The 23136-nt window shown below is 37.5% G+C and overlaps 1 protein-coding gene across 2 annotated transcripts in view; it reads right to left on the bottom strand.

Moving 5' to 3' along the window:
* LOC5567028 (protein artichoke) overlaps positions 1-23136 on the bottom strand; it is an 87809-nt gene that overhangs the window by 61666 nt on the left and 3007 nt on the right. Inside the window, exons 2-3 of one of the 2 annotated variants that reach the window (XM_021847825.1) lie at positions 6325-6879; positions 6076-6267 (exon numbers count right to left, since the gene is read on the bottom strand). In XM_021847825.1, the coding sequence (XP_021703517.1) occupies positions 6076-6267; positions 6325-6879 (747 nt within the window). Of the gene's footprint in view, positions 1-5722; positions 6268-6324; positions 6880-23136 lie in introns of those variants that run through there. The other variant, XM_001651357.2, reaches the window with a different exon arrangement.

Below are 23136 nucleotides of genomic sequence, written 5' to 3'. Positions count from 1 at the left end.
TTTCGATATACTGATACCATTCACTTGGTAGCATTAGTATCTGTTTTTATCAATCTCTTGGATTTCGAGATCTTGATAAGCAAAGAGGTTGGCATCTTCGACAAAGTTGTTCAGCACATCAAGGGTTATAAGGGTAGTGGCAAAAATTGTTGGGATTTTATCAGTTAAGTGGCAATAGTAACAAATTTAAATACTATATATCTCAAGATCCTGATTAGCTAGAAGTTTGGTGTCTTCAGTGTCTTCTTTTTTTTAGAGATCCAGATAAGCTAGAAGGTTTCTGGCACTATCAAAGCGGACATCCATTCACTAGGTGGCACTAGTAACATATCTTCTTCTTCTTTCTAGCGTTACGTCCCAACTGGGACAAAGCCTGCTTCTCAGATTAGTGTTCTTATGAGCACTTCCACAGTTATTAACTGAGAGCTTTCTTTGCCATTTTTGCATGTGTATATCGTGTGGCAGGTACGAAGATACTCTATATGCCCTGGGAATCGAGAAAATTTCCTTTACGAAAAGATCCTCGACCAGCGGGATTCGAACCCACGACCCTCAAGTATGGTCATACTGAATAGCTGCGCGTTTACCGCTGCGGCTATCTGGGCCCAACATATAAGGACTGTATCTTAAAGTAATTAGCAACATTCTGAACAATCCCAGATTTTTGATTATTCTAAGTGCTGTGCTCTATGTACAATTCCATTATTTTGATTCTTGAAGCCATTCAAATTAATTAGCATATGTCTTTTAAATTTGCACACATCTTAAAAAGTTATAGGTTGCTAAAACTGTGCGAAGATTTCTAAAAATTGTTCAGTGAACTACGCTTATCTATTCTAAAACATGTTTTCAATGATATGGGAATGTTAATTTTATTTCATGTCCCTGTAAGCCTGAAAACAATATAAAAAAAGTTTTTTTTACTGCATACTCTGTTTCTGCTATTCGAATTATATCGAGTTTAATGCAAAAAATATTATTTAAATATTAAAATAAGCCATTTTCATTAGTTATTCATGATTCTCCATCAGGGAAAATAAGTAAGTGGAAAGAAATATGGGCTTTACTCTCGAAAACGTACACTCTTAAAAATAATGAAAATTACTCTGGACGTGATTCTGGTTATGACTGAATGACACGTGATGTAAGTGATGGAACGACACAAAAACGTGTCCTTGAAGATGTATTGAACAAAAAATGTAATTTCACATGTTAAAGGACACGAAAACGATGGAACTGTGATCGACAATTTCAGAATCAGACACTAACGTATTTGAAATTGGACACAAATTTACGTCATTTGGCTCGCTTCTTTTATGTGCATCCTAAAAGACGTAAATCACATTATTTTTTGGTACTGTGTATAATTTTTGATAGAGAATCGCGACTTCTAGAGAAATTATTTATATAATCATTATGGTTTACAATCGTTTCAACATACTCATTGTATCATCAGAACGTATTTATTTTGACAAAAAAAAAAAAACAAAAATTTTGGAAAATCGATCAAAAAAAAAACTTCTTCATAGAACATTTTACTCTAAAATCAACAGTTTCAGAGTTAGAATTTTTCAAATAAGTTACATGCAAAAAATTATAGGCCATTTTTAAAAGTTATTCTCGAGTCAAAATGATCGATTTTCTATGGAAAGCACTTATTGTTCCATATCAAAAACATGTTCAAAATTTACTGCAAATCGAAGATAATCGAGTTCTGTGACTGACCGATTTGACATGGAATTCGTCATCCTTGTTTTGTAGAACTTTTAAAACGTTTAAGTGACTAATTCATTCATTTTGAACAGATTTAAAATGGCTGGTAAATACTGGACATGGTATACCATTGGTATTCGGCGTACTTGAAGGAATAAAATAGACACCTTTGTGTGATCCTTAGCATCCAGCCCAGCAACTCATATCCTTACCTCTTCGGGTACGTGCAACATTACGGAAGATCGAGTAACCAACCCCGGTGGGAACTTTGGACGTATGCTGACAGGGAAGGGGGGATTGCTTCTGCAAATCTTGAGCGTCTACACTCCATGTTAGGAGCGACTCTTAACAGCGTCTATTCCCCATGTCCGAGTGCCAGAGAAGGATTTTAAGATAAACTGTATACTCTGGCGCTCCGAATATTTAGGGGGAATGGTCCTCCGGAAATCTAGGGAGTTGGTTTCGGGCCCTGCAAGCCAACGCCAAAAAAAAAACGTCAACAGGAGACCAGAACCAAAAAGAGACCACATACCGACCACAACAATCGGCAAAGACCACAGCGATGGAAATGGACGTCATAATCTATCGTGACGCTAACATTGACTCCGACAACTATTAACCTGGTGATGGTGAAACTGCGCCCATAACTACCCGCCATCAACTATGTACGGTACCAACGCCCGCCTTGGTACAAGCTAGCGCTACTGAAACGACCAGATGTCGCCAATGCGTACGCGCAGCATCTTGAGGCAGCGTTGTCGGATGAGGGCTAGCTTGATGGGGCCCCTCTTGGGGACTGCTGGAGGATAGTCAAATGGCTGATGCTGCCGAAAGCACTGTCGAATACGTGGAACGGAGTTCATGAAACGGTTGCTTCGACTAGGAGTACCAGGAGGTTTTGGAAAGGAAGAATTCATCGCGAGCTGCAATGCTGTTGCATGGTACTTGGAAACAGCAAACCCGCCTATTTCGGGACAAAAATCGCCGCCTGGAAGTGGTGGAATGCCGAGATGTGTAGTTGCTCAAGAAACGCGGAAGTTCTTTCAGAAGCTCAACGCATCCCGCAAAAGTTTCATGCCGCGAATTGAAATGTGCTGGGATAAGGATGGGAGCATCTTGACGGACAGACGCGAGGTGATCGAAAGGTGGAAGCAGCACTTCGATTAACAGCAGAATGGCGCAGAGAACACAGGCATAAAAGGACAGGACAGCGAAGATGAAAGCTACGGCAGCACTGCGGACAGTTAAAATCAACCAGCTCCCACGATAAGGAAGGCTATGGATGACATTTAACAGCTCAAGAACAACAAGGCCGCTGGCAAGCTTGGTATCGGAGCCGAACTCATCAAGATGGGCCCGGAGAGGTTGACCGCTTGACTTCTTTTTCTCGGCTTTTTTGTAAAAGATGTCTGAAATTAATCTCTAGAGGGTATCTAGAAATAATTGAAAAAAAAAAAAAAAATAGCGTGCATGATGAAGGTGTCAGGGTTCGGCCCAGGATCTGATCGTAGAGTGAAGTAGAGCAAAAGTTTCTTTGTTCATGCTATTTGTTAGTATGCACATGCTATATTCTTAGAACGGTGAAATCTATTTTTCTAAATTTTAAGACAATATTTTTTTTATTTTTTTTTATTTTTCCATAAAATGTGGTATCACTGATTTGAAATTTTGCTCCATTGATTAGGGTGTTTTTTTTTGACTTCGTGGCATGCTCCTGCGGAGTGAGCGACAGAATTAAGATCAATTGTGTCCAGTTCGCGTTGTGCGTGTGCGAAGATATATTCGTGTTTAGTCGCGAATAGATTGCCAATTGGTGAGCTCGTTTCATGCCTTTAATAACAAGTTTTATCGTATCAACATCACATTTATGTAATTTTTAAATCAACTATGTGTCAATATAAACCATTAGGCCTGTTGCACATAATTGTAATACACACATACCTTTATTTGCCAGTAATTACTAAAACAAACCTTTGAATAATTCGACATTATGAATGTTGACGTACTTTTTTCTTCTACGTACCAATATGTTTTCACCGCGGGACAAAAATGCAAAACTAGTGTTAAGTATGAGTCATATTTCTCATCCTTAACTATGGATCGCATCACATAAAAAAGGTTACTCCCAGAACATTTTCCTCCCTCATTAGTCAACGGGAAGGGTCATTATGGATATACAGAGGCATTCTCGGTCTTTAGAAGCAACAATCACAACCTAAAATTCCTTCCCCATCACAACCTACTGTAAGGACTTGGCCGGCACCGTTGTTGACCAATAATACTATAACTGATAAAATGTGCACTTCGAGAGTATGCGGAACCATTGACATGTACAGTTCGTCCAAGAAGCAAAAAATAGCCATATTTTCCGAATTTTACAATTAGAACAAAATAATTTGTCAAATTATAGCAGTTGTCGATGATGTACTTCCATAGAACTAAATACTTAAGAGATATGTTGCCATAATTTCTCATTTAAGGTATCTATGAAGGAACTAGTAAAGGACTATTAATTTTATAAAGATAAATCGTAGATAGAGCATGTTCTCTCATGAAAGATACTTCCATCTCTCTTGGCATTTCATTGTTGAGCTTTCAATATCACATTAAAAGGGAAGACACCATAAATATACAATTAGCTAGCAAGAGCCCATTACAATCAATTAATTTCGTGTTGTACCATGCATGGGTATGGCACTAGTTATAGCAAGAAGCAAGTATAGCTGAAACAGCATGGTTATCAACATATTTTCATTACCGGAAAAAAACGATCAGCGACAAAAGTTTCTTGGCCTTCTGGGAGTCACGTTCTGCTTTCGCTCAGTTCGTTTATTTCATTTCCCCAAATGGATTGGGGGTAGTTTTTCGCATCCTTCCCATCGGACTTCTGATATCACACAACCCAACGACATAAAGAGAAGGGCTATCCGTTTGCCTCTTACCAGTTAAGAACTGGCCTAGTGAATTAGCGAAATTGGCGAAAGAGCAACACTAGTGGTTTCGTATAGATATGTGTGTGCCATCTTGCCTCAGGATTGCCATTCGTTCTCGTCGTCGTCGCACTTCTGGGTGAATTGTGGTCGAAATGGGAAAACGAAAACTTTCCCATTAAATTGGTTTACCACTTGGCCAGCGAAGCTATTAAATGCAGCCGGTTTAACTAATGAGGCCTAGCAGGTGGTGATTATTGGGAACCTCAGATGAGAGCTTTTGTTGGGAAATTCTTAGAGAAGGTGTCGAATAGTTCTATAATTACTCAATATAATTTATCCTAATATGTTTGATTGTGATATTAATTCCATATGCTTAGAAGCACAAATGTCTATTGTGTCCTTTCTTTGTATTCTGAAGTCCAAATTTCCTAATAGGATTAATATTGAAGCATAGGAAAGAATTCCAGGACCGGTTACTCGAGGTCACCTAATAGTCTGCTGACACTCTTTTGTTCGCAGTTAAAGACAATTATTCCTTGGGAAACAAAATTTCATGTTTTTTTTCTTTCATTTAGTTCCAGAGGTGGAGAAGCACTATTAGCAGTAATTAAATTCGAGAGAAGACAATTTTCAGATGAACTTTCTAGAGCGCTTCTCACGGTTTGCCTTGTGAATGAAAGCATTACTTTTTTTTTTGTTTCTGTAATGAAAACGATTTGATAGACAAAAAATGACAGCAAAAACACGTTAAGCAGTTCTTCCGGATGCTACGTTGATGACGACGACGACGACGACATCGTGCAAACAACGACAACTCTAGCGTTGAAATAAAAAAAAACAACTTCATTCAGAGCTTTTTTCGCTCTGACCAAGTAATGTACATACACACATACAAACGTGAATACACAAGGAAGTAGAATTAACTAGCAGAACGTAAAAAAATAGCATGGAACATTTAAGCACAGACGAATCTACTATACTCTCGTTGCTGGGAAGAGAATCACAAAACTGCAGCAAGCAAGACACCACTAGCAGCAAACGATATGGACTGTGAATTGGAATACAGAAAAAAAGACTCGGTGGAAAGTTTTTATCTTAAGTTTAAATAAATAACATTAACAGAGTCGAAATGTACGGAACAACATTAATATTAAACAGCGAAGCAACGAACGGGGACTGATTATGTGCCTTAGTTTAAAATCTGACAGAGAATGCGAGACGACACATATCTAGAGGTTTTTTTTCGCTTTGGTGATTAGTTGTGTAGGGATTTTCTGGGACATGGATAGCTTCATCAGCTTATCGTTGGGGTGTACTGTCGTTGCCCGGCAGGACGGCTCGGTGGGAATAGAAATCCTTGAGAGTTTGCCGAAACTGAGGTTGTGACGACTGGTGTGAGCACTATTTCCCCCTGATTGTTTATACTCACGTGCTGAGCTAAGCGCCATTTTTCGCTCTGGTGTTCGGAGTGTCGTAGTATCAGCTGAATCAGCTTGAAAGCACCGAAAACGACGAATGCTCCTGAGAGCAACCACAGAATCGTGGACTTGGTGTCGAAGTTGTCCTGAATGGGACGGGTATCCAGGTGCTCTTGGTGAAGAAGGTGAAATCGATGATATTCCTAAATCAAAGAATTGCTTTTAAAACTCAAACTTACAAGTGCTTCAATTATTCTTACCGAGCTATACTCCGGTTTGATCATACTCTCCACTACTACAATGTCTCTTAGCTTTCCTCTCTCATCAGTACACTCGATGCCTTGCGTATTCAGTATACTATCCGTCGACTCCACCACGTAGTTCTTCCCGTATTCCACGTTCTTGCTGTGTTTCATCAGCTCCAGGATCAAAAACTGACAACTCCAGGGGTTTTTAAGCAGCCGAACCTGAGCGAAGCTTTCCAGCACGGAAGCATTCAATCGTTGAAATTGGTTGTAACTCATATTCAAATGGCTCAGACTGACAATCGGCCACAGAAAGGCATCCTCCGACAGTTGATTGTGGGATAAATCCAGTGTGAGCAGCTTCCTAGAGTCCTCGAAGATGTTAGGCTCGATTTCGGAAATAGAGTTCCGCGACAAGTTTAGCATCTCGAGACGTGGGCTGTACTCGAATAGCTTGTTGTCGATGTAGGTCAATCGGTTGCCCGACAGGTCAAGGATGCGAACCGACGAGAAGTCCTTGAAGATATATTTGTTCAGCTGCGTTAAGTGATTGTGGCTGGCGTTGAATACCTGGAAAGGGCAATAAATGGAGAGATAAGTTATGCTGGGTACAAATGAAAGCTATTTATGAGCGGCAGGTCACAGTCGAGTCTGTGACACTTGTTATCAAAGTGTCTTGAGAGCTTTGTTATTTTCACTCGGAAATACCGGGTACCCCCTTTGGTTTGACCACCTTTAAGGTGCTCCATTCCGTCATTGCTAGGGAAATTTACAGAACCGTTTTTTTTTTTGTTTAAAACTGAGAAAGTTTACACGAAAATGTATTCATTGTATTGTATTCGCCACATTTTTATCGAATAACTTCCAGTTTTGTATAGAAAAACTGCTTTCAAAGTTTATTCGTGAACGTTAATGGTTTGCATGAGATATCTTTCAAATAATTTTTTTTTTTTTTTTAAATCTTTATTAGAGTGTATTTTAACGCACGAGGGCTAGTTCTACACTAAAAATCTTTCAAATAAGCTGCATCCCCGCGTATGCTCAATTCACAAAATTAGATGAATATTGAAGCATCTAGTATCAAGTAGCCAGTATTGAAACTTGCAGCAGCGAGTCTGAATAACACTTTAACAGTTTTTTCCTGAAACGAAGCATTTGCTAGTGCAGCAGCGATACTAGAAACATGGTTACTTGAAACCTAAAAAAAGTGTTCCAACACAGCACGTGCGCTTGCGCCTGATTTTTTTTATGCTCATTGTAAACTTATCACTATGGTTCTTGTTATTGTTGTATCAGAGTGTTAACATCATGTCAGGTGTCAAGTATCAATTATGATGTATCGAGTATCAAGTATCAAGCATAAACTTGGATCGAATAAAAAAATACAATACTATACAAATACTAAATAAAGACATTTTAGTCGGGCTCAGAATGAGAACCACTTCTAGTACTACATACCTTAATACTGCAAAAGGTATCTAAGTTTAACAGATCGTAGTAGGGTAAGGGATCTAATTTTCGACCCAGTGCTAATTTTCGACCCATTGATAGAACAAATGTTATTTAAACTACTATGTGAAATTTTCAAACATTTTTAAATCACTGGAATATGCCATTGCTGTTATACCTGTCGTGATCCATTAAAAATTGCATCTATATAACGGAGATTTAATCCTAAATTGATAATTCCTGATTTCCCTGTGTCTGAATCAGTCATTTTTTCTTCCATCGATGAAAAATCGCCACATATTGAAAAGGCTTAAATCAGTATAAAAACTGATCAAAGTGATGCTTAATCAATGAAGTTTGATGAAGACAGATACAATTTAAGCATATTGTATTTAATTTTGTGCATTTATAAGCGAAAATAAATTTTATTACGCGTTTGAAATTGTCCGAAAATTGAAACACCAGGTTTCAATTTTCGACCGGTCGAAAAAGCATGCCATGATTTCAGCAGGTGATGTGTTTCAGTTTTCGACCCTTCATCAAAAATAAACATCGTTCATAATGGTGGTTGTTCTTTCGTGGAGTTGAATTTCTTGCTACAACGGTTTTTAACCAAAACGGTAAGAAATATACTCATCTTGCTTCAATTTGAACAAAATTATATGAATTAACATATTATAGCGCCCAGAAAAGTACAGACAAGTACAGTATCGACCACAATGGAGGAGGAGGCAGAATTTGAGGTGTGAATATTCGGCAATCAGCGACGGGGATGGCTAGTGAAACGTGACTCAACGTTGGAGCATGTCGAAGGGTTTCTTGATACTGCTAAAAGGCCCAGCTACTTTAAAGACAACCATCCAGGTGAATTGATATAGCATGATAAATAAAATCGCGATATTCTTAGAAAGGAGCGGAAGGGAGAATCCGGAATGAAGAAACAAGTCCACGCTGAAGAAAAACGGTTTGAGCGAAATTTGAAGGGAAAAAAACAATGTACCGAAAAGGCCCATCAAATAAAAGTCGAAGCCTCAAAAGCAGTCAAAATCGAGAGCTAAAAAAGAATTTGAGTTTTTTTACTTGAACTATTAAATAATGGAACTAAACAAACGCTTTAAACAAAATGGCTTTACATGTTAAAATAACAATATCGCGTTGCTGTACTATATCCTATCGCAACAGTAGAATGCAATGTAGTATGTTCCACGTGAAAGCGTTTAAATGGTAGAAAATTCGATTAGTGTTCATGAATGTCGCCTTTCCTTGGTCATACAGTTTGTACTTAAGGCTCAAGAATCCATCATTCAATCATAAGCAATCATAAAAAATGCAAAAAACAGTTGTTTCGTTTAAATTAAAAAAAAAATCCTCAGAAAAATCTATCATCACAATCCAGATAGCAAGTGTAATGCATTGATAGATTTTCTTGAATATTGCTTAAATTTTGAGCAAAAAAAAAAACAGGTTTTGTAAAGCTTTGTAAAACATGATGGTTACTTTCATTCTAAATTATGATATCGTAGTCCACAACTTAATCACGCAATTCCACGAACTATTAGACTAATGACGAAACGTATTACATTCAACATCTTCAAAGGATGTGAAAGGGATACAATACCAAAAATTTATGGTATTCAGGAGCCTTCCTTAGATCTATCAGATAATAACTTTTGAACTGATTATCATAAAGTTTGTTAATGAAATGGGAAGCATACACTGTTTCCATTGAGATGTAATTCTAAAAAGAAAAATAATCGAAGAATATTCAATAATAAATTGATAATTTTCTCCCATATATTAATGTTCAAAACTTGCCACGTTCCCTTTACGCTCTCGAAAAAAAAAAAATAATTCATTCCCATCAGATAAGCACAAACTTGATATAAATTCATTAATATAGTGTTTTCCTTATACAATACAGGGCCCGTTCGATTTTGGCACGGTTCAGTTTTGACACGGTTCGATTTTGGCACGGTTCGATTTTGGCACGGTTCGATTTTGGAAACATACCATTCGATTTTGGCACGGTTCGACTTTGGCAACATACCATTCGATTTTGGCAACACCGTTTTTTTCTTTCAAATCAAAAGTAGGGGAACTGTGGGTAAAATGAACAGGGAGGTAAAATGAACAGGTTTGTGTTTTACAGTAATTATGCTATAAATCTATGCAAAACATTGCACCATCAATAATCTTCAGACTAAGGAAATATTTCGACAACTCTAGCGCGATCTAGAACTGTCAAAAGCTGGAAAAGTAAACAAAAACAAAGTACGCCTCTCCGTTTTCTCATATGATGTAAATTTTCACTCGTGGAATTTAAGGTTTTTATGGCTAAAGCCATCAAAAATCTATTTAACTGCGTATCACATCATATCTTTAAAGTATTTATGATAAGTGGACGGAAATTGAAAGTATTTTTATTATATAATTTCATAGAACACATGATTTGAAGATGTTGATCCTTTAGGGGTAAAATGAACCCCCATATATGAACACCATCGCAGGGTGAATACTACCGGATTTTATTTCAGATGCCGAGAGTTTTCCGGAGAAAACACAAAGACATACATGGGCAGCCATCCAAATGGTCGCGGCTAAACGTTCCATCGATTCCGGATTGTCCGTGAGATATGCATTGAACATGTACTAGATGCCGAGCATCATGCGACAACCCGCTTAATTTGAATGGTGTTCATTTTACCCCCACTACATGTTCATTTTACCCCCAGCATGTATTCATATTACCCCCATTGTATGTTCATTTTACACCCAAGTATATGTTCATATTACCCCCGTTACATGTTCATTTTACCCACATGTTTGGAACATTGACTCTGTGGAAAGAAATTTTCAAAATTATAATAATATTGATAAAATTCTGTTTCCATCACAATATTTCAACTTGTTACATTGCTTGCACAATATTTCAACTTGTTACATTCAACTTGTTACAATTCTGAGCAATTGAAAAAGGATCTGACAGCTTCATAGGCAAGAAAACATGTAAATTGCTTAGGGTGTTCATTTTACCCCCAGATCCCCTATGTATTATTTTGTTTTAAATGACTTAGAGGCTGTCCGTTAACTACGCAGACCATTTATTTTTGGAATTCTCAAACACCCCCCCCCTCCCTAATACACTTTTGTCCATACAAAAATATCAATGAATATCAATTGTTACACGTAAAATCTTACTGTCTCACCAATTTTTGTTTTGAATTTAGATGCACCAATAATGCTACACTCGATTTTAAGCCTTAACACGTCTGTAGAGAAGCAACGATTGAGGAACGGCCAGGACAAGTGTCAGGATCAAAACAAAAAACGTTAGTACCATCTTCACTTCGGTACCGGAAGTGAAAACATTTCTACTTAAAACTGTGCATGAAGAGGGAGAATGGCAAGGATAATATGGGGCTGTCAACTAAAGAGCTGTCCAAAAACTACGTAAAAAAAAATGGAGGTGTACGGAGGAGGAGAGGTGGTTTGGTTCTTTGGTCGATGTCGACGGTGCATACAAATAAAAAAATGTATCAATGTATGGTTTGATGAGGAGTGCCAGAATGTGACGGATGAGAAGAATGTTGCCAGAAGTCGGATGTTAGTGTCTGGTACCCGGCAGAATAGAGAGCGGTACATGGAAGCTAGAGCAGCCGAGAAACGAATTCACCGCAGAAAGAAAAGGCAGTATGAAGAAGACATCATTACTGAGGCGCAAAACAGCATCGAACAAAACGATATGCGGAGATTTTACGAAACTCTCAATGGCGTACGGAGAAAAACTGCGCCGTCTCCCGTCATGTGCAATGACCGCGTAGGTAACTTGCTGACAGACAAAATCTTGGTGGCTGCCAGGTGGAAAGAACACTTCGAGCAATTGTTGAATGGAGAGAACAGATTAATCATCAGCAACGATGGACAAGCTGTGGAGCCCCCGACGCTAGATGAGGTTAGAAGAGCGATTAAGGAGTTGAAGAACTGTAAGGCTGCTGGAAAAGACGAGCTCCCGGCCGAACTTTTCAAGCACGGTAGTGAGCAGCTGTACGAAATACTGCACCGTACTCTGTTAAGGATATGGGAGGAAAAAGAATTGCCTGCTAGCTGGCTGGAGGGCCTCATCTGCCCTCTGTATAAGAAGGGCCACAGATTGGAGTGCGCCAATTACCGAGGAATAACGCTCCTCAATTCGGCGTACAAAATAATGTCGCGTGTTCTGTTCAACAGATTGAGACCGCTGGAGGAGTCCTTCGTCGGCGAATACCAAGCTGGTATTCGATCAACAACGGATCAAATGTTTACCTTGCGACAAATCCTTGATAAGTTCCGGGAATAAAACTTGCAGACTCATCATCTGTTCATTGATTTTAAGGCGGCGTGCGATTCAGTAAAGAGAAATGAGTTATGGCAGATAATGGTAGAACACGGTTTTCCGGCGAAACTGATTAGACTGATTCGTGCAACGTTGGATGGATCGAAATCAAGTGTGCGGGTTGCGGATGAGACTTCAACCTCCTTCGTAACCTTAGATGGATTGAAGCAAGGAGATGCGCTTTCGAACCTTTTGTTCAACATCGCTCTCGAAGGAGCTTTAAGGTGAGCGGGCGTGCAAAGAAGCGGTACCATCGTCACCCGGTCGCATATGCTTCTGGGTTTTGCGGACGATATCGATATAATCGGAATTTATCGTCGAGCCGTAGAAGAGGCATTCGTGCCTTTTCAAAGGGAGACAGCGAGGATTGGACTTAACGTCAACACCAGCAAAACTAAGTACATGATCGCTGGTAGACAGCGTGGTTCCAATCGTGACGTTGGTAGTGAAGTGGTGCTAGGTGGTGAAAAATTTGAAGTAGTGGAAGAATTTGTGTATCTTGGTACTTTAGTGACTTGCGATAATGATGTTACCCGCGAGGTGAAAAGGCGTCTTGCAGCTGCGAATATGGCTTTTTACGGGCTCCGTAACCAGCTTAAGTCCCGTAGCCTGCAGACGAAAACAAAATTCGCGCTATATAAGACTCTTATCCTTCCGGTTGCTCTATACGGCCATGAATCCTGGACGTTAAAAGAGGTCGACCGGAAAGCGTTTGGAGTTTTTGAGCGTAAAGTGCTGCGAACAATACTCGGCGGTAAACAAGAAAATGGCATCTGGCGGCGTCGCATGAATCATGAGTTGTACCAAGTATATAAAGAAGTGGATATTATCAAGCTCATAAAACACGGCAGGCTGCGTTGGGCTGGTCACGTGGTACGAATGCCGGAAGAACGACAAGCAAAAATAATATTCAGTAGAGAACCCGGACGAGGCCGTCGGCTTCGTGATAGGCCGCGCACACGTTGGCTTTTTGCAGTTGAAGAGGACTTAAGGGCACTTAACGTTCAGGGCGACTGGAAGCGATTGGCTCAGGACCGAGCCCAGTGGAGAAAAATTATCCATTCGGCGTAGATTCAACGTAGCGGATTGTAGCCCATCAAGTATCAAGTAAGTAAGTATCAATGTATCAATGTTTTGAAAACTTCTACCTTTCCCCTCCCCCCTTTTTGGTCAAGTTGTTTATGGGCATCCCCCAATTGGTCAAAAATTTAATCGTTTGCAACATAGGAGTATAAATTTTAAAAAAAATGTGAACAAAAAAAACCGTTCGATTTTGGCACGGTTTGATTTTGGCAACACGAAATTCACGAGCTTGTTGCCAAAATCGAACGGACCCTGTATACCGATTATTTTCAATTGGTACAGGTCGAAAATTAGCACATGCATGGGTCGAAAAATGAAACAATGGGTCGAAAAATAGCACAAAATGATAAAGTAATTATTCTATAAAAATACAAAAAATACAATGAAATATCATCAGATAGAAGTTATTCATGAACAAATAATATGTTTTGTTATTCAACTGCCAAATTTGAATACTAGTTGATGTTTTTTTGCAGGTTTTTTAGGAGTTTTATACTCATATGCTGGTTTCATGGGTCGAAATATAGTGCTTTTACCCTACGCCTTTCCCGACATTCTTGATGTTGCTCCACAATCGACTCTCCACATCTTGAATCGAAGGGCCCCGATATATGGAGAAATCGAGGCAAAGAAAATGTTTTTAATGAATACTAGATTAAAACTCACTCTGTTGTCAGAACAATAGAGAACGTTTCAATCGATTTGTACGATTATTTCGAAAATATTATTGGAAAAATTGATGATCAACACTGAACTGACGTACCCTTGGTACTTCGTGTACCTGAAAGAATACAATAGTTCACTTTGCATGTTCTTTAGTATTTATGCCAATGTGGAACTTTGCACATGGGGCTCTGCACTGTTTTGATTTTGCATGGGATTTTGACGTTTTCTGGCCTCGTTGTTTACAAATTTTGTGAAGGGGTGAAAGAGAGGGAAAGATTTTTGTGCAGAGCCCCATTGACGATGATGAAATCGAGGTGGTCCAAGAATTCGTGTACTTGGGCTCACTGGTGACCACCGACAACGACACCATCAGAGAAATCTAGAGACGCATTGTTTGTTGCTGGAAATCGTGCCTACACTGAGGAAAGCGGACGTAAGACTGTCATAAGATTTGCTGATGGAATTACGACACAAGAAAAATCTTTGAAATGCGTAAAACCATCGTATAATACACCTCGAAAGAAATTTCGTAAGATGATCTGATGAACCTGCATTGACATGATAACAAAATCCATAGATAGTCTTATGAATTGACGTCCAATTCTTGGTTCCATAAGACTGTTTTGTGGAATTTGAGCTTTAGACTATGAATTTCAATAAATGAATTATACTAATCCGCGTTGAAAAATAGATTAACCAACTTGCAAAAATCAAATTTGGTTAACCTATTTTTACCGTGAAGCAGTATATCATAGCCGCGAAAAAATATTGAGAAAAGTTATGGAGAACGCTTCAATTGGTGCAGGTTTACGTTAGGGGCGGTCCATGAACTACGAAGGGATTAATGGATGAGGGGAGTTTAGGATTTCTTACGCGTCATACAAATTGTTTTCAATTTTCATACAAAAATCTTACTGTTCGGATCCATTTCCACAATCTGATAGAAAGAGTTAAGTTAAGAAAGAGTGTTGATTACAGCGGAATATATGATAAATAAAAAATATTTGCCCTAATGCTCTAATATTTACATTAATGCATTAATAACGGAGTCAGACAGCAAAAAAATCAGTAAACACGGTAATTTCGGAAGCCATATTGAATTTCGGATAGTGAAATGTCTGTATCGAGGTTTTTCACAATGATGAGCAATGAGTAAGCAATTGATATTTGTGAAAAAATACACTACTTGTATAGATCTCAATCTCGTTGTATGAAATACACAAGTCTCTTATGAACCAACAAAAATATAATTAAAAAAACGCGTTCATTAGTGTGATCTCATGAAAATTATGCGAGATTTTTGCCTCAGTGTACTTTGGACTCCGCAGAACACTTTGATCGAGTAAAGTACGCCATCGCACGAAGTTAACCATCCTACGTGCAGAGGATCAACGTGCCCTCAACTTCAGTGGTGAACGGAAGGTGTAGCGGAGCACAGATGGAAGACGGAACGTGCAGAAGGCGGATAAACTAAGCTGCTTGGAGTATTGGGATCCCCCGGAGATATATTTAATTAATCCCTTGGTAAATCCATAGAGAAATTACTTAATCTCCATAGGAAATCTTGGTAGAATATATGAAGAAATCCTAAGAAAATCAAAAATAGTGTCATTCTAAAAACACACCAAGCCGTTCTCATAGGGGACGTTAGCCACAAGGAAGGACGTTTTAAGTAATACTGTTTCATATGGTATGCCCTCTTCAACATCTAATCCAATTTCTCTCGCCATTCCCTTACGGTACCTATCCATCTAGTATTCATTGATTTCTTCTCCATGCTCCCTCTTACTTCGAGCAAAATAGACCGATATGCCGATAAACAAATTCAAAATATGATAAACAAGTCTAGACAATTCCCTGAAATTAAATCAGATGATTTATTAATATTCCTAAAGGAATTTTTCTAAGAATATTGTATCGGTCCTCTCGCAGGACTTTCTGGAGAAATCCCTTGATGAATTCTTACCGAAAATCTTTGAGATATTCATGGGGAAATCTTAATGGTGGGATCCCTGAATTATTCCAGGAAGTATTCTCGAAAGTACCTCGGGAAGGATCTTTGATAAATTCCATAAAAGGAATGGAAAATTTCTTGGATTTTTTTTAGCTGAGTTATTTATTGGCTGATTGATGTTATGTTGTTAGTTGATTCATTCTAATGTACATATACAAAATAGATACGAACGATGTAGCTTTCATTTGAAGTTGAAAAAAAATGGCGGCCATATTGAATTTGGTCGCCATCTTCAATTTTGTTAGAAAAAACGTTATTTTCACCGCTCGTTTTGAATTCTGAGATCACCATCAGAGGGCTGAGAAAAAATTGCGTAAGATAGGCTACAAAAACTAGATGTAATAGTTCTTACCCTATTAAATGAACGATTTTCCAAATCATGTTCTACGATCATGACGTATATGGCGAGTGCAATCAATGCAAACATCATTTTTTGTGCAACAAAGAAACAATCGTTGGTGTATCATTCGAATCAAGTGAAGAATAGGAGTATTATTTTGAGTGAAAAAATCTAGCGCCCATGTTGGGTTTTGACGCCATTTTGGTTTTAAGTAGTAGAATGAGTTGTTCACTCTGTTAGCACTCAACATGTTTAATTTTAATGTTACCGTTACGCTTACTCTTATTCTTGTTCTTCATTTTCCTGACGTAACGTTCCTACTGGAACAGATCTAGTCCCTCGGCTTATCTAGCTTTAAAAACAAGCTATTGAATAGGATTTTTAACGCTTTTTTGCTACCTGAATGATTCTTCTACATATCTTCAAGTTAAGGAATAGCATTAATTCTCTTTTTTTATTTTATCTAAAACTATTGATAGAAATGAACAATTAGTTGAACAACTGAGATAAGATGAAAAAAATAATCTGATTGTTTTTTTTTAACGGAGGTCTCATAATTCAACATGATGAGCGCTGAGATGGTAAAAAATCATCCAACTGTTAAAAACCAAAATGGCGTGAAAATCCAAGATGACCGCCAGATTTTTCAACCTCTCAATGATACCTCTGCGTATTGGCATTACGTCCACATCAAAACAAAGCCTCAAAATCGTAAGATTTCCATTCCAAATTAATGCACTTTTGGCCGTCTTTACGTCGAAACTACATATATTCAGTGCGGGATTTGGGCTTCGGAGGGCCCGGGTCAGATCTTTTGACGGGGAGCCCTTGACAAAAAATAAGCGGGAAACGTTAAGCATAGAAAAGTTGAATATTTTGAAAAAAAAAATAAATTCGGAAAATGTTCATATGTTCATATTTTTTTTTCAATTTTACTGCAGATATTTCCAATAAATGAACTTGAACGACAGCACGGGTAGAAATCAGAATCCAAAAACAAGATTATGGCTCATGATATCATGATTCCAGCGTGTTTTCGTCTTATGAAAATACACCATGATTTGGACTCATGATATCATGAGTCAGATTGCCGTAACGCAACACACGCGTTAGGTTTTTGTAGCTGATTGCTCGGAATCATGATTCAAATGCCAAAAATGCTGAGTCGCGCATCCGTTTATGATCGAAAAAATAAAAAAAAGTTAAAAATAGCATACATTGAGATTCGAGCTAAGAACCTTCCGATTGTAAGCCACGTATTCTACCATTCAACCGCTTCATCATCTTAAATTACGAGTGCACGGAGAACAAAATATATTGTTCGTAATCATTTTTCCGGTCAATTTAACTATATTTTAAGGTTAATTTGGAGATAACTAAAAATATAGTTGAATTGACACTATATTGTTAAACATAACTATATCATATAGTTGTTGATAACTATATTTTTGATTGAATTTACAAACGTCAAACGTCAAAATTTAACTATATTTTTGTTGACTCAAAGTGAATTTTATTGAGTTTACAATATTTTGCAATGTTTACTCAGCATTTTGTTCTGCTTTATCAACATATCTGAAAAGATTCGGTGCTGCTTTATCGATCTAAAAAAAACATTGCAAAAATGAAAACAAAGGGCGAGTCGACATACTTGATATGTGGTCTCCTGCGTGAGAGGTGGTCATCTTAGCACCTACACTATTCCTTGCAAGTTAGAAGTAAGTAGATTTGTGAGCATGACTTGAATTCTAGGGAGGTGAATGTTTCCGAATAGTGATAATTATCAAAATTATAATTGTTATAAGTACAAGTGGATAGCTCAATCAAAGAAGTGTGTTTATTTGATTTGACGTTAATTTAGCGTTGGCGTAAATTAATTTTATTTCGAAACAACTATTTGTGCGTAGGTAAAAGTAATTGACAGGATTGTAATCTTAACATACAGAAATTCTTCTGCGTGTGATCGATACGAATGAGATGAAGCAACGTGCGCCGCTTAATGTTTTCACACTGGATGTTACGCTTATTATTATTATCATGATTATAACTCCAGGAACCATGATTTGTGATCCTGATATTATGACCTAACCAATTTATGAATTTCATGATTTGTAAATCATGGTGAGGGGATCAGATTTTTATCCGTGAGTCATTAATCAAGCAATAGGAAAATCGTTTAATTATTTTCTTTTATTGTGTAGAAATTGATTGATTTTCTACTTTTATTGTTGAAAATGATCCTACCGCGACTGTATTGAACAGTATGCTTTAAAATATTCAATATGATTTTCATAACAGGAAAGGAACACACGATTGTCTAACTTAAATCAGATATTGAACTACCCAGGTTACCAATGAGCATTTGAATAAGCCGTAAATCAGTCGTATAATTGCATTCTATATGCTCACTGCCCTAATATAGCAGACTGATTGCTTAGCTGCCTTGAAATAGCAACAGCACTGCCATTTAAAAGATGGCATCTGTTAATCAGCATTTCGAATGCACAACATGGTATGATTTCCGAGCATCTCAACTGCTTGTATACTGCCATGAAATTGCTAAGAGAGTCGAATATTTTCATGACCTACCTGTCATTTCTCACGCTGGTAAACAGGATACCCTTTCCTGCCTTTTAAGAGATATCAAGAGAACAGTTCTTCTAGATGATAAATCAACATTGAAATAGTGAAAATGTATACATTGAATGCTGAATTACATTTGTATTCGATTCATGTGTTTGCGTTGACATAAAACCACACCGAAAGAATCGGTTTTAGTTGTTTTGAAATGATAAAAAGGCAACATCCGGTATGCAGTGGATTCATGTGAGGTTTCTTATTATATTCGAATTACTATTCTACATTGGTACATTAATGTTCTTATTTCTGTAGCATATACAAATTCTGTTTATCATTTACAATGCAAGAAAAAATACGTATTTTTTTCTGTGTCCATGTTTTACAATCCTCTACAATTACAGGAAAGGGTATAACGGAGGCCTACATGAGTGTCACGTTCATGCCCAACACTATTGATCTACCTAACACCATTCCTCTATATTCTATTTCATTCGATCGCCCAACCTGAAAATGTTTGCAAAGCAGGAATAAAATCCTGTAGAAGCAAGGTTTGAGTATAAACCAATGCACGAGTTCACTCATTGACGTTTGAGCGGTGCCATGTTATTTATGTGACCATGGTAACGGGTGAACTCGGCACCGCTCAAACGACAAATTAGTTAACTCGTGCATCGGTCCATTGCGACAATTCTACGCGTATTAGTACTTCATTTATAGATCATCCTGTAGCGCGGCGCATCACCAATCCCTTCTCAACAATCGTAGAGTCGTAGCACAGACAAACAGACGTCACACTCTCATCGTTGTCCATCGACCAACTTTTTAACGATCGATTCGAACAAATGGTAGCTGGTCAATCGACCACCCGCAGCGCTCGCGTCGCTTTTATTCGTGTTTGACGTTTACACACTACCGCCATCTGTTGGTCCATCGGCCAACTACAGTGTTTTTAGTATTGGGCGTACATGTTTTCGCGACTATGAATTTGATCGCGATTTATTCGAAGTGTTACGTCTGTTTCTCTGTGGTCGTAGGTTCTAATCCCAGTGGAATTTGACAAAAAGACGAGAGGGTATCAACATATACCAACAAACATCTTAGAATAGAAACATTGTGACGAAGACAAAGTATTAACCCTCTAATACCCAACCCCGCCTTTAGACGGGGTACACTTTGGAATTTTGTGTATTTTTTCGTAGCTCGGAAATCAAAATGATTTTATTTTTGGCTTATACCTTGACTCATAACACGCATATAAGAAAAGTTTTTAATGACTTTTGAAACTTTTTTTGTATTTTTAGAAATTGTTTGAAAAATTGCTTTATTATATAACCTACAAATGCCTGGGCTTCATTTAACGTGTAATATAAAAAATCGTACCTTTTATATTTTTCTACGATTAACCTATCACAAACGAAGACCCTGGTGGTATTAAAATAAGTTCAAACCTGTTTTTCCGTTAGTTACACGGAAAATAAAATACGCTCCGAAAAAAAATTAAAAATTTAATATTTTTCAAAATACCGTAACAATTAAAATTTTTATTATTGCCAAAAATCAACAACTAGAAAAGGCTTCAAGAAAAAATGAAAAAAGCTAGGGATGTTCAAAAATAAAAATTATAAAAATCAAAAACCAAAATTTAAAAATTTGCGAATAAAAATAAATAAATGCCCAAAACGTGTTTAGAACGATTTTAGATAACGAAAAATAATACTTAAATCGAAAACAAAAATTTGGGTATTAGAGGGTTAAGAGAGGACAAAGAGATACGATAGATGGAGCGTAGCATAGCAGAGACTGACTGTACATGTCAATGATTGCTACTCCGTGATTGATCGGACCTGGTAAGAATTGCACTACGATCCAAATGAATAAGGAATGGGAGTTTCCGCTTATTCTCGAAGTACAATTTTAGCAGATCTAATATTATTGATCAATAACGGCGCTGGCCAAGTCCTTACAGTCAGTTTGGATGGGGAAGGATTGTTAGGGTGTAATGATTGTTGCTTCTAGAGACTGCATACCTCTGCATCTCCACAATCACCACGGGAAGGGTGTTTATTAGTGAGGGAGGAAAAGATCTGGTAGACACCATTGGTCAGTGATGCGATCCATGGATAAGGAGGAAAAATACGACTAAAACTTAAAGCTAGTTTTGCATTTTGTCTCGAGAAGTTTTTGGTAAAAGATTTAAAAATACATCAACATCCATTACATCGAACCATTCAAAGATGTTTTTAGTAATTGCGAAAAGAGAAAAAAATATATGTATATATTTTAAATAATATGAAACAGGAATGATGCCGACACTTGTAGTGACGAACCATACATAGTTTGTTTGAAAATTACAGAAGAGTAACGCAGTACATTTTTTGTCTCGAGATGAAAAGTTTTTGGTAAAAGTTTTAATGTAGAATGTAGAACCATTCAAAAGATGTTTTTAGTAATGTTAAAGAGAGAAAATATATGTATTTAGAAATTATATAAAACAGGCATAATACCGACGCTTGTAGTGACGAACCATACAAAGTTTGTTTGAATATTACATAAAATTAACGCTGTCATGAAAAAATGTGTCATTATAAGCATGAAACGAACCACCAGTTGGTAATCCATCCTCGACTGAACACGGATATCTCTTCGCACTCACACAATGCGAACCGTAAAACTACTCGGCGTCCCGAAAACAAACCGTCTTGCTTGGGCTTTCCGAAGCACTGCCCAGCAAAACACGCAAAAACGAAACGCGTCTTGAAAACAAAGCCAAGAGATTACAAAGAGATACGATAGATGGAAGAGAGAAAGAGGTAGTTTTTGTTCTTGTGAGACGTTACGAACTAGACGTTATCTTTTTTTGTTTGACAGCTGAATACGAAATTTCTGAAGGCCTAGCATTAAGGCAACCGTATATCGGGCCAAAACCTGCATTTTAGTAGTATTTATGGCGCATATACGGCTTGCTAGCATTTAATGACCTGCAGTAAAGGCGCATATACTGCTAAATATACGCTATTTTTAGTGCTTATTTGCAAAAAACGAGCAATTGCTTTCAGGGAGCACATAGGCTTCACTTTCGGTCAACTAACAACTTCAAGAATTATTTGTATGAGCTTTCCCATCGGCTCATGTCCTAGTCCCTTGTTTTATAATTCTAATGTTCCAGATATTCACAAAAATTTGGAAGAACTATGCTCGCTTCGATAAATTGCAGACGATGCTATAGTTTCTGTGATTATCTAAATTTTGTAGATGTTGGTCAGATTTAAAACTCTTAGCAAAAATTTGAATATTTAAACAAAGCCATGAAAATATGAACACAAAATCAAAAAAAAAAAAAAAAAAAACTGTCACAAATGAAAAAGAACACACCTGAAATTATACCATAAATACGATACTTCATATTTGTACAGTAAAATAAATATTTTACTGTACAAATATGAAGTATCGTATTTATGGTATAATTTCAGGTGTGTTTGGTAGAATAGTAGTTTCAGTATCGTGATGGTGAAATCGAAAAAAATTGTGAATTGGCGAGTATCTTCATCTTATCAAGATCATTCCACGACATAGGCCATTGTTATTTTGACAGTATCTTTGCAGAAAGTTGTGTTAATTTTTTGTTTATTAACCCGAGAAGAATTTTAAAGTTCTCTAGAGGAATTCGCGATTAGGGCCTATCTGACAAATCAATAACAATGAGAAAATAATCAATGAAATTTTCATGTGCAATTTTAAATCCCAATTGGAGAAAATATACTCAAACTTTAACCTTTTCACATTAAAACATATTTCATAAACCAAGTTTTAAAATCCTCATCAATACCACACACATCTCCTACAATTCCCCTAGCTATTTCGTACTCAAAAAATCTTTAAAGGTTTCGCCTAAAACGTACTCGAGAATGCCAGTATCGCCCAATGTTATGAGCCTGTAATCGATATTATTTTCAGTGTCGCCTATTACTTTTGCGCCGTGTTTACATTCTGGTTTCAATTAAGCCCGCCATGTACGCCTTGTTTATTTTTTGTTTGCAGTGTCGCCGTTTACTCTCGCCGTGTTTTGATTTCGATTTCAGATGCGCCCATCACTTTGATAAACAAAAACACAGGCGTAACCAATAAAGTGTGAGGTTTGGCATGAGGTGATGTTTCGTCTTCTACAAATTTGCGTTTTTTGAATAGTTAAATTATCGATAGGGGAAAAGTTCAAGTGCAGTGAATAGACAATCGAGCTACAATTTCAACGCTATATTTTCTTAAATTGTGTACATTTTGTCAGTTTCGCCTGATTCGCGAATCTTTCTAGTTCTCTAATTTCAT

The sequence above is a fragment of the Aedes aegypti genome, chromosome 2, assembly GCF_002204515.2.
Source record: "Aedes aegypti strain LVP_AGWG chromosome 2, AaegL5.0 Primary Assembly, whole genome shotgun sequence".
NCBI classification, from domain to species: Eukaryota; Metazoa; Arthropoda; class Insecta; order Diptera; family Culicidae; genus Aedes; species Aedes aegypti.
The sequence above is the reverse complement of the archived record's forward strand: the minus strand, read 5'-3'. Positions and strand labels throughout refer to the sequence as shown.